Below are 12566 nucleotides of genomic sequence, written 5' to 3'. Positions count from 1 at the left end.
ACCCCCAGCGTCCTCCCGTGCCCGAATATGGCCGGAACCGTGTGCTTCCCCGCGTCCTTGCCTCGTCGGAGGGTTCCCCGCACCGACCGCCGTAGCTCCCGAGCGCCGGCACCGTCGCCTGCCTTCCCGCGTTCCTATTGGGATCGGGACGTGGAGATCCTGCCGGTCTGCCCGTTGACCTCCGCCTGGGCTGCCTCGCCCCGGCCCAGCTAGATCCCGTGCCGGCCCAACACCTCCACCAGCCAGCCGCGGCCCGCTCTGCCCTCCTCTCCAGGCCGACCCATGTGGCCGCGAGGTGAGCCTCCCCCGAGCCTCTAAATCGCGCCCGAGCGCTGTTTTGCTATCCAACGCTTAGTAGATTCGGCCCATGCCTTTTTTTTCGTCCTGCGATTTTATTTAATTTCAGAAAAAATCATTGATTTTAAAACGGACGTAGTTTTTAATCCGTGCGTCGGATCGCAACAAGTTGTATATGTAAAACGTGTAGATTTTCGCATAGAATAATATTTTTCAGCTCTTATGCATGTTTAAAGTTGTTTAGTGTGTTGTTTGCATCGGTTTGCGTCTCGATGTGTTAGAAACGGTTTAGTCCATAGTTATTAACCGTAGCTCCGTTGGAGGTGAGTCATATATATAAATGGACTAGAACAACGAGTAGAACCACGTGAACCACTTTGTTTTGCCTTTTAACAAACATAAAATGTGGTTAGGACAAATCTGGACAGATTACAAAGTTAGTGCATGGGTCATTTCGGAGATACTATATGTCGTTTTCGGCCTCATTTAAAATGCCTAGATATGTAGTTTAATTTGTGCTTCATCCCTTGCCATGTTTAACAACATCTAATATTGTCGTGGAAATAAACGGGAGTGAACTAAATAATTAAACGTGGAGTTTCGTCAATATGCAACTCGTTGCATATTGAGCTTCACTTAAGGTGTAATATTTGATTGTTGTGAATTGCCATGCCATGCCTTGCATAATTTAAACTCGTCATGCATCATATGTGGTGTGCATTATGTCATGCATGTGCCGTGGTGAATAATGTGTGTTGATTCTTGACGGTGGCGGTGGCAGCGCAGCACGGGCCCGGCCCGTCTTCTTTCCCGCCACGGGCTGGTTGTGCTGGTGGCGGTGGCAGCGCAACACGGGCGCGCTCCTCCTCCTTCATATCCCGTCATTCCTCCTCCGCCTCCTTCTCCAACGCCATCTGCCGACGGCCGTTGGCACGCTCCTCCGCCAGGTGCTGCGGCCTCCAGTGCTAGAGGTAGGCTTCCTCCTGCTGCGACGTCGCGCCCAACCAGATGTGCGGCGCGCTCATCCACTCGTGGAGGCAATCGGTCCACTGGCAGACCTCCCGTTGCGGCTCCGTGGGCTCGGTCTTCGGCGGAGGTGGCACGGCACAGTCGTCGAAGGTGGACAACGTGATGGCCTCCACGAGCTGCTCCTCGTACGCAGCGTGCTCCTCCTCGGCCTTGCGCGACTCTTCCTCCTCGCTCTCACGGAGTGCGGCTGCCAGCGCCACCTGGTAGGCGGCCTCCGCCTCCTAGTCCTCGTCGCTAACAACGGGCGGGGGCTGTGGAGGGCCTCCTAGCTGCTCCTCGTGCTCGACCGCGAACCAGACCTCCTAGTGAGGAGATTCAGTCGCGTACGCAGGGTTGAGCCGACGGTGACTCACCTCCTCCGCGTGCATCCGCGCCGACCGCGATACGACAGACATCGGGATCCTCTCCAGATCCAGATGTCGGTGGTGCGGGAGGGTGACATCAGGGTACGGCAGCAGGACGCGGTACTCCCGGTGCCACCGTGCTTGGTGCATCGGGACGCTGACACGCTCGCGAGGTCGGCGAGGAGATCGCACGGGGGTAGACGGGGGGGGGGGGGGCGTTGCCCTTGTTTTGGAACGAGACGGTCATGGCTGCTGGCTAGGGTTTAGTCGCCGATGAGGTGGCGAGATGGGGACGGGGTGTTCTGGAAGCAGATGAGGCCAAACCACACCACACGCTCGGATTAATAAAAGGCCGACCGCGGTCGCTGCCGCGTGGGCCCTCGGAGGGTGGCCGTCATAAATTAAGTTGACTATCGGTGGTTGGGGCGGACACTCGGAGGGCGCGCGCGTCCGCTTCACGTCTGCGCCGACACATTTCAGTCCGAAATTTGGGTCAGAAATGGCGCGTCCGCGTTTTGGTAATGGGTCGGCGCGTTGGGTCATCACTTTTGTCCGCGCGGACCCAAATGAACGGCGATGGATGAAATGGATCGCCCCGTTGGAGTTGCTCTAAACTGATTTTCTTTAGTGTACTATTTTAGAGTAGCTGTTGGAGATGTTCTTTGAGCTGTGTGATGATCATTTGCAAAAAATAAAAAGAAAAAAGAAGCTGTGTGATGATCAGATTCAGATGTCCCTTGGAATGCGTAGGGGACACCAGCGCATCGCTTCTTCCTTTTTCCACTTTTCTCCCCAATAACCATCACTTCCACCTTCGGCGCCGCCTATCTTACCCTCACGTGCACACCGCCTGCTCGACGCAATTCCCCACACGCCCGCGAGCGCACCAACCTCCCCGATGGCAACCGCCACCGCCGCGGCGTGCCCTTCCACCTCCTCGTGGCTCCTCCTCCGCCGACCCCTCCCTCCAAATTCCGCGGCCGGGCGCTGCCTCGCGCCACCGCAGTGCCGCGCGCGCCTCCGCTCCGCGCGCCAGGTCGCCGTCAGCAGCTTGTCCCCATCCCCATCCCCCGACGTGGCGGACGAGGAGGCCGCGGCGGCGCCCAAGCTCGGCAAGCGCGTGCGCGTCACGGCGCCGGTCCGCGTCTACCACGTCCCCAAGGCGCCGGACCTGGACCTCCGTGGCATGGAAGGTGTGGTCAAGCAGTATGTCGGTGTCTGGAAGGGCAAGCGGATCACGGCCAATCGCCCTTTCCGGGTGGAGTTCGAGCTGAAGCTGGACGGGCAGGACAAGCCGGTCCGGTTCCTCGCTCACCTCCGGGAAGACGAGTTCGAATTCGTCTGAGACGAATAGGAGGACCCCCTCTGTGTTGTCTGTAGAATAATGCGCCCTTGGGGGCGGATGCAGCATGTGTACATTAGAGAGGAGATTGAAGAGGGAGATTGCAAGTAAGTTGATGTTTGTTTGCTTTTCTTGTGCTCCTCCTCACTCTCCTGTTCGACATCAAACCTTTCAGATGTGAGAGTTGTTCGAGATGATGACGATTATGAACAAAAGCAATTGTTATACTGATGAATCTGCTGCTGTGTTCAATACTTTCCTCTGTTTATTGTTTCATTCAAGAAAAAATGTTGTCCGAGAGGATTCAGTGGTGGTAATGAGTTAATGATGGAAGCCGATCTGTCTAATGGGTAATAAGTACTGTATGTTCTTAATACTCCTGCCCTGAACAGAAGATATCATATACTTGTATATTGGATTCAACATTTACCCCTGCCCTGAATCATTATATGGGGGAATGCGTAGGCACAATGGAACAATTGAGAATCATTCAAAGTATCATGAAAATCACTGAAAATGGATAGTACACTGCCAACTGAATATGCTAGTTCTACTAAAACTAACCTCTTAATGCTTTACTTTTGGGTTGAAGAGCCCTCACTATGTTGGTATCTTCTGATGAAGTTTAGTGTGTCACTATCCATGGGCAGGCCGGATTTTATCCGATTTGATTGGAAAATATGTCGAAATTTTCTGCATGCTGAACAAAATGAATTGCTTATTTGAATGCATATTGTAGCTGTTAAAATTGAATACACAGTGACCCACTTTCTCAGGCATTTTTAGGTCAGCTTTCCAAACCCAAACTAGAAAAGAGGCCGTCCTGTTAACAACATGAAATTGAAGACATGTTAGAAAACTTTTTGAACAGCGTTGGTGTGATCTATGCAAATTATTTTCACATGGACCTTCAGGATTGTACTCCGAGCTGGCACAGGCACAAAAGAAAAAGAAAAAAGAATACAAAACTGTAGGTTCTATTCTTTTTTGATATATATGTCAATCCTTACTGCAAACAATATATATTTTCAGCATAGTCTTAATAATCTTCTAATGATTTAAACCTTGTCCAATTCACATGTGAAAAGAGTAAATGCTGATCGTTATGTACTCAGGTTGAATTTAAGGTTTTCATCTTGTTTAAGGTTTTGTCCTTCCATCCATGGGGGATATCTAGAGCGAACTACTCCCTCTGTGCCTAAATAATTGTAGTTGGGGAGAACTAGTCTAGTTCTCCCCAACTACAATTATTTAGGTACAGAGGAAGTAGTATGTAAATGCCAACTCCTCATTTGGGTAGTTGATTGTTCAGCTTTGGAGCGATGCGAGGTAGGAGCTGTTAGCAAAATGTATCTTTCTGTGACCCTCATATACCTTTTCAAATCCATCCACCTAAATCACATCCGGGCGGGCATATGTAACGTTTTAAGTTAACACACTCAGAGATGAATTTGCAATATATACACTCTCTAGTCCCTGCGTATGTATTTCATCTTGGGTGCTTTATCCTCTAAGTAAGTGTAGTTTTTCAATCGCTTAATATTCTCCTCAGTATAAAATCATTGCTTCTATTTTACTTGCCTGCAATACTTGGCTCTGGTTCAAGTTAATGTTCTACTTTCTGTATTATCTAAACTCAACATACTGGTAGCATAAGGGTTCTGATGTTTCCCTACCATGTGTGTGTTAATATTGGCCAAGCTCTTGACTAACTCAAGGGTGCTGAAGTTTCTGTTCTGTTAACCAAACCATAGTAATTTAGTATCAAATAAGAATTTTGATTTGGAGCCATCAAAGTGTTTGTATTGTTGCCCGGCTTCTTGTATCATGAATAAACAATGGGATGTTGGAATCTATGAGTAAGAAACCTTACTGTAATTTCCTGTAAATAGGGCCATGAGGCGACGAGTGCTGATTCTTCACTTTCTGCCTAGGATTTTTTAGATTGACCAAATGCTGATCATGTTTAAGAAAGGGGACCAGGGGATACATTCCGAAAATGGTACACGTACGTAAAACATGTACGTACCCTTACGAAACCTCCTTTCACCTTAACTACCCCCCCCCCCCCCCCCCCCCGCCTTCCCTCTTTGAATTTCAGGGTCGTCCCGGCACCTCGACTAAAGCCCAATTAAAAATTGACAAATCATCCTGTAAACGTCCTCAGCACCTAATATCCTGTGGGTGTAGCAAAACTCCATACATTATGCCCTTGAACTATTCAAGTTATCGTATACTCCCTCCGGAAATACTTGTCCTAAAAATGAATGTATCTAGATTTATTTCTATGACAAGTATTTCGGGACGAAGGGAGTATATCCTTAACCCTATGCTGTCTACCTTGCCCTGCTCAGTTGCCGAAAACTGAAACGACTGGTGCAGCACAAAGCAATCTAAATTTAACTCCTTTTGTGCATCTCTCTGCTATCCGCCTTTTCATGTCAACTCAACTCTTCGCTACTAAGAGAATAACAGTCACAGTCAGCAATTTGCTCTACCCATCTCCCGTTCAAGTCGACATATGATGTCTTTAATTTGTGCATTGAACATCGAGATTAATCAGGCCTTGTTTAATTGTGACAGATAGTCCTTGAAAGTTTTTCTGGGTTGTGCTTGTGCATTTGTGCTTCAGTTTTTGTTCCATCAGGCAATCAGACTCCCTCCCCACTACACTACAAAGATTAGCATTGTGAAGTGGCACTTTACCGCAACAATGTTGATAATGTCAATGCAAAAGTTTCACAATTTCCGAATCCAGGCCAAGTGTTAGATTTCGGTATGTTACACGAATGTTATTCAGAACCCATGCGTCCCTCTTTATTTGTTTTTTCCGAAACGAAGGCATAAGATTTGTCTCATCTATTAAATAAGGGGAAGTTAGAGTTTTACAAATGACCCAAAAACACGGCCTGACAATTATTCGGTATGTTACACTGTGTTTTTTCAATCTGAAAGCTAAATCTTCTTCCTGAAGCCTTGGAGGTAGTGTATTTCTCAAAAATTATGTCGCTCTTTTTCGACCTCAGAACTAAATTCTCTTCATTAAGTGTTTATGCACTTGAAAATTTCTGTTCAGTTTAATTTGTCCATCTTAGACAAATGCCTGAATACTGCCTCTACTTCAATGCATGAGGTGTCAAGGCATTCAGCAGTTTTGTAGTTTTCGCTTGAATGGCGCTTGCTCTTTTCGGTGGGGAGAATTGTACTCTCTTGATTTGTTTCCTGATGCTTGTTTTGTAATTCCAGCTTGGGTAAGATGTCGGAAGAGACTTGGTAAAATGTTTTCCTTTGTTTCATGTTGGGTTGTGGGGGTTGCGATGTGAATTTATAACCATTGTACTACACTCCAATTCTGTATCTGTTTAGAGGCATATTCTTTGGTGGAAAAAAAAATCTGCAACAGATCTCAAGGGAGACCATTGCTTTTTGATCCGTTGACCTAGCATACTTCGATTGTTTTTGGATAATTTAGATGACATCGAGCCTGGTATTGCCTATTTTTTCTTGTTGACATCGAGCCTGGTAATGCTAAGCACCAAGTCGACCAATTTGAGATCTGCTACCTCTTGCGTTCACCACCTCAGACACAAGGGCAGCGCAGCCCTTCTCGATAATGATAGGAAGCTGTCCCTTCGAGATAATGACAGGAAGCTAGGACGAGGTTAACGCAAGTTTAACACCATCCTAGCACGTCGCTGCCTCAGCTAGCTCTGCACTTGCACAGTTAGGGATTTGATTCCCAAGCACACTGCACGTCTGCACCTCACTAAGCAGCATTGGTGTCCTCGATAAAACTGGAGCCACTATTTGATTTGACATGACCCATCCAGTGCCTGGCCTGGACCAACTTTCGTTTCATCTTCTCACCAGCATCTATCGTCTTCAAACTCTATATGATCGAGTGTTGCCCTTCACAATCTCCTCTCCAGTTTTCCCCTTTTGTTGTTCAGGAATAGAAATTGCTTTTGGCTCCCGGGCTCCATAGATGTATACTACCTGTTTTGTAAAGCTTCATGGTGAAATACATTTTGATGTGAGCCATACACACAAAAAATATATTTCTAGCACTTGTACTATTCACTATAAAGTACTCCCTCCGTCCTAAAAATAAGTGTCGCTGTTTCAGAGCATGTTCGGTAACCCTCCAGCTCCGTAAAATACGGAAGCGGACGGAGCGGCACTTCTACGACTCTCAGAAAATACGTTGCGGGCCGCCCGCTCCGCTCCGGCCGCTCCAGGAGCGGAGAGCTGCCGAACAAGGCCTTAGTATAAAATTTGTACAAACTTAATACAAAATTTGTGTCACTTATTTTAAGAAAGAGGGAGTACATGATTTTGATTTTTTTTTTGTTTACTTCGCATACAAACGTATTTCGTCATGAAAATTTACACACGTGTAGTATATATCTCTAGGTACGTGCGTATTAGATTTCACATTTATTTATTTATTTGAAATTTTGGGCTCTATGGAGCTCAAGAGCCAAAACTTATCGCTCTTTCAACAAATCTTATATGATTAAATAGGTAGTCTCCAGTAACATATGTACCTTAATAACATGTAAATATGCCACCCCAACATATAACCAAGCATGGGAAGTTGCCATTCTCAACATATAACCATGCATTGGGATACATCTTTTTTTGATCTGGCCGTGTTTGGTTCAGCTTTCTTACCCGGTTTCCGCTGTCTGGCAGCCGAATCCCAACCAAGCAGCTAAAGGAGCGACATCGACATCACTTTTAGGAATTAGATGCAAGTTCAATTGTAGTTTTCCTTTTTCTTCCTTCCTTTTGTCTATAGCTTAACCTGTAGATATTTTGTTTTTGTAAAATTTAGGAAGTATTGCCTCTGTCTTGGTTTATTAGCCCACCTCGTATTGGGGGTCATATTTTGACCACAGTTTTAACTAATAAAATGTAAATTATATTATACATTGCAAAAGATAATATGATCAAAATCTATGTTCAAATACGAACCCGATGATACAATTTTTAGTGACATGCATCTTAGTTAATAAATCTATCGTCAAAATTTGACACATCATATGAAGGGGACCAATAAACCTGGACGGAAGTAGTGGAATAGTTTTCTTGGGTATTTTATTTATAAAATAAGCTTCATAAGGTTCTCCCCGGGAAATAAAATAAATAATGCCATAGGGTTCCCTGTCCTGTTAGTATTTTTTCTCTATTGAAAAGCCTTACTGTTTCGAGTGCATAGCTGCTTAAATGAGATGTTAAGTGCATGAAAAGGTTTAGAAACTAAACTCATCAATTCATATGTGCTAAGCTTCTTGTGGCTAAGCTTTTTCCACAACTAAACTCTCCCATACATAGCTGTTTTGCATAGGTCTGTATGCTTGACAACGTTTCTTTTGGGGGTCATCAAAGGATCACTCCTATTTGGCGTGTAGCGAGCTAGAGCGCACCCCAGTTTTCTATTTTATTTTATTTTCAATTTTTCCTTTTTCCATGTTTATTTCCTTTTTCTTTTCACATATTATCATTGATTTTACTTTTTTTGTTTACTTTTTTTATTCTATGAACATCTTTCAAATTCATGAATATTTTTTGAAATCATGAACATTTTTCAAATTTATAATATTTTTGACATCATGAACAATTTTCAAATTCATAAACCATTTTTACAAATTATTTGATATTTTAAAAAATCTTCAATTTTCTTTGAAACAATTAATATTGTTCCACTTCCTCAATATTTTTCCGAAATTGTGAACATTTTTCAAATTCAAAGATTATTTACAACTTCTTCAGAACATATTTTGAATTCGCAATGATTTTTTTAGCCACAAACAAGTTTTGAAATTGAATGTCTATCGAACTAGCGAACATTTTTAAAATTCACAAAGACTTTTTGAATTGGGAAACAGTTTATGAAATTCATGACCTCTTTTGAAATACGTGAATTGTTTTCAATTTGATGTACATTTTTTAGTCAGTAAACATATTTGGAAATTCACAAACATTTTTGGAATTTTATCAACATTTTTAAAACATTCATGGATGTCTTGGTTCTAATTCATGAATACTTTTTGAATCTATGAATTTAATTTTAGAAAATCAAGATTTTTTTTCTTATGAAACATTATTTTGAATATGGGAACATTTTGTCAAAATCATGAACATTATTTGAGTCCATGAGCATCTTTTGAAATCATGAACATTTTTTTGAATACACAGGCATTTTATAATTACTTCAATATAGTTTTTGTAATTCATAATTTATGCCATGTAGGAATACACAGACATTCATGAACAATTGAATACACAAATTTTTTATGCCACGTAGGAAGGGGCTGGTGTGTGGACGTTTATCAGTTCGCCCACACGTCTGTTTCGCGCACGCAGAGCTCGCGACTGCCAATCACACGTGTGGTGGAACTGGCGTCGCGCCCACACGTCCGCATGCGTGTCAGTTGTCATGTCTTTCCAGTGTTACATGGCAACTAAGTTGAACTGCGGTGTCCGCATGTCTGTCATTTGTCATGTCTTCCCAGTATTACATGACAACTGAATGGAACTGCCGTGTCTGCGTGCTTGTCAGTTGCCATGTCTTTCGAGTGTTACATGGCAACTGGGTGGAACTGCCGTCGCGCGTCCACATGCTCGCACGTCTATCAGTTGCCATGTCTTTCTAGTGTTACATGGCAATGCAGTTGTTCAGACATGACGACTACAGTTGAGCAACCATGACAACAGCAGTTGTCCAGACATGGCAACTGCAGTTAAACAAACAGTTGCCACGGTTCAACAACCATGACAACTGTCACGCGGGATCGCGAGGTGAAAGGCCAGATGTGCGGGTCGCGAGGCAGTTGGCCGGACGTATGGGCGTTAGCTGTTTTACCCACGTGTAGACGTGTGAACTGTTTCTCTAACACATCATCCAGGATGTGTGGCAAGACTCTTAACGCCCACACGTATGGGCAATATTAGGACCCTTTTTTAAAAAATAAAAAAAATAAAAACAGAAAATAAAAAGCAAAAAGCAAAAAAAAAACGAAATGAAGAAAAGGAGGGTGCGTTCCTTCCTGGAAGGGCTAGTCTCGTTCTTTCGAGGTTTCTGATTCTTTTGTGACACTTTCTGATTCTTTTCAGAACCATAAAGACCAGCTATAGCTGTAACATACAGTCTTAAACGGTTAGCACTATTTTTTCTTGGAATTCAATGGTTAACACTTAGTAAGCCTACAATAACGTTGAATAAGCAATAGGTTTCACCCACGGTCTTTTATGCTCACTAACTTCGATTTGGTGGTTTCAGAGTTCGCTTCCGTATAAATGCCAACGGAGTTTGTGTACCGGTGAAAAACAGAGTTGGCGGAGAAGAACGAGAGCGATGGCCACGATCACAGTTCCTCAGGTTGTCCCTTCTCCGGTTGAAGATGCTGAAACACTCATGAAGGCCTTCCAAGGTTACATTATCCCCAGATTTTACGTCGCTGTTTCGGTTAATCGATTTACTATAATGCATAGGTCCAGAATCTTGGTCGTAACCTCGAAATCTGTGTTTGATTATGTAAGAAAAACATAAGCATTTCCCTTTGCATTTGCCTCTTGGAACACACATATGTGTATCGATTTTTGCAACATTTTTTGTGGTACAGGATGGGGCACCGACGAGCAGGCAGTCATCTTCGTACTAGCTCACCGGGACGCGGCGCAGAGGAAGCTGATCCGGCAGGCGTACGAAGAGAAATACAACGAGCGCCTCACCGACCGGCTCCAGTCAGAGCTTTCCGGCGATCTTCAGGTGACAAAACGTCTCCAGAGAACACCGATGTTCAGAGTCTCCAGTTTTACTTTCCGAATGAACTAGCGAGCGAGTTCGGTGGTCGCAGACGGCGATGGGCTACTGGGTACTCGACCCCGCGGAGAGACAGGCCGTGATCGCCAACGCCGCCACGAAATGCATCGACGAGGAGTACCCCGTGATCGTGGAGATCGCGTGCGCCAACTCGCCCGCCGAGCTCCTGGAGGTGAAGCAGGCCTACCACGCCATCTACAAGCGCTCGCTGGAGGAAGACGTCGCCGCCGGCGCCACGGGAAACCTCCGTAACGTATGATTGTTATCGCTAGAGCACGCGCCAAAGGAAACCTCTGTTCCCCAAACTAATGGCGATCGCTGTCCCTGCTGTGTTCAGCTCTTGGTCGCTCTGGTGAGCACCTACAGGTACGACGGCGACGAGGTGGACGGCGGGCTGGCCAGATCGGAGGCGAAGATCATTCAGGAGGACGTGAGAAACGGCGTCACGGCGGACCACGGGGAGCTCATCAGGGTCCTGGGCACCAGGAGCAGAGCCCAGCTCGGCGCCACGTTCAACTGCTTCAGAGACGAGCACGGCACCACCGTCACCAAGGTCCGGTCACCACCCATATACGTATAACCAAAAATTTTGCTCAATTTCTTCAGGCTTTGGATCATTTTATTGGACGATGATGTGGTCTGTGTCATCGATCGGCTAGGCCCTGCTGCATGTGTCCGATCCGACGGGCTACGCGCGCGTGCTGCGGACGGCGGCGAGGTGCATCGCCGACACGGACAAGTACTTCGTCAAGGTCCTGAGGAACGCGATGCATAAGTCGGGGACCGACGAGGAGAGCCTGGCCCGGGTGGTGGTGATGCGCGCGGAGAAGGACCTCAGGGGCATCAAGGACGAGTTCCACAAGAGGGCGTCGGTTGCCTTGGAGCAAGCCATCGCCAAGGAAACCTCCGGTGACTTCAAGACCTTCATCATGGCTCTTGTCGGAACGAGCCAATAAACCATGCATCCAAGAATAAGATATCTGTTTTTACCATCTTCCCTGCTGCAAGGCTTGCAGTATCTCGGTTGACGAATAATGCTCAGTTAAGAGTTAACTCGATGTAATGACTCAGCGCGTGGCTGCGAGAATTGGTTGTAATAAATTTCAGTATTGTTTGTTATATGGAACAAGAATATTTGGATATTTGCTTGAGATTTTGAAAATTAGAGCATCACCCAGGCTTGCGGAAGACGTTGTTGCATGGGGCCTGGAAATCTGGATGTATTTACGGTAAAAATATGTCGTATACAGTTGCCTTTGAGGAGATTAACAGGGCAACTCCGGTGGCGTCGAGTTCGGCGCCGGATGGGAGCAGGAGTTGCTGGTAGTATATTTGACGATGCAATGTGCCATCAACCATGCGAAATTTTGCGTGGCGACTCTCAATTGATTCATTATTAATCTGAAAAAACAAACATAAGATCGGTCTTGAGCTGTCTAGTAGATGCCCAGTCCGCGGTATGGTAGAGAAGGATAACTTCCACCCGTTTGTTAAATGTCAGTTTGGACCGGACCTCTGCTTAGCAATGTCCGAGATTTGAAAATTACCAGCTCTGAAAATGATGGAACCTAATGGAAAAAAGTGGCTACTCCACGTCTTTGCTCCACTTTCAGAAATTCAGAGAAGCATGGTGTTGCTCATTTTCTAGAGAAGTTGATATGTGCGTAATGAGTTGGTACATTTCAAACCTGTCCCACTTCTGGTCACCTCAATGAGGTTCTTGCTG

The 12566-nt window shown here is 45.5% G+C and overlaps 2 protein-coding genes across 2 annotated transcripts; both read left to right on the top strand.

Moving 5' to 3' along the window:
- Window positions 1-2433: 2433 nt before the first annotated feature.
- Window positions 2434-3247, top strand: LOC123430565 (ferredoxin-thioredoxin reductase, variable chain-like). The gene has a single exon (XM_045114424.1). It carries the CDS (start codon window positions 2569-2571, stop codon window positions 3013-3015), a length of 447 nt encoding a protein of 148 aa, XP_044970359.1. The 5' UTR covers window positions 2434-2568; the 3' UTR covers window positions 3016-3247.
- A 7125-nt stretch (window positions 3248-10372) lies between these two features.
- On the top strand, window positions 10373-11905 carry LOC123430564 (annexin-like protein RJ4). The gene is made up of 5 exons (XM_045114423.1): window positions 10373-10448; window positions 10641-10786; window positions 10875-11093; window positions 11178-11393; window positions 11500-11905. Exons 1-5 carry the CDS (start codon window positions 10373-10375, stop codon window positions 11794-11796), a joined length of 954 nt encoding a protein of 317 aa, XP_044970358.1. The 3' UTR covers window positions 11797-11905.
- Window positions 11906-12566: the final 661 nt, after the last annotated feature.

This window comes from Hordeum vulgare, chromosome 2H (assembly GCF_904849725.1).
Source record: "Hordeum vulgare subsp. vulgare chromosome 2H, MorexV3_pseudomolecules_assembly, whole genome shotgun sequence".
In the NCBI taxonomy this organism is placed as follows: Eukaryota; Viridiplantae; Streptophyta; class Magnoliopsida; order Poales; family Poaceae; genus Hordeum; species Hordeum vulgare.
The sequence above is the reverse complement of the archived record's forward strand: the minus strand, read 5'-3'. Positions and strand labels throughout refer to the sequence as shown.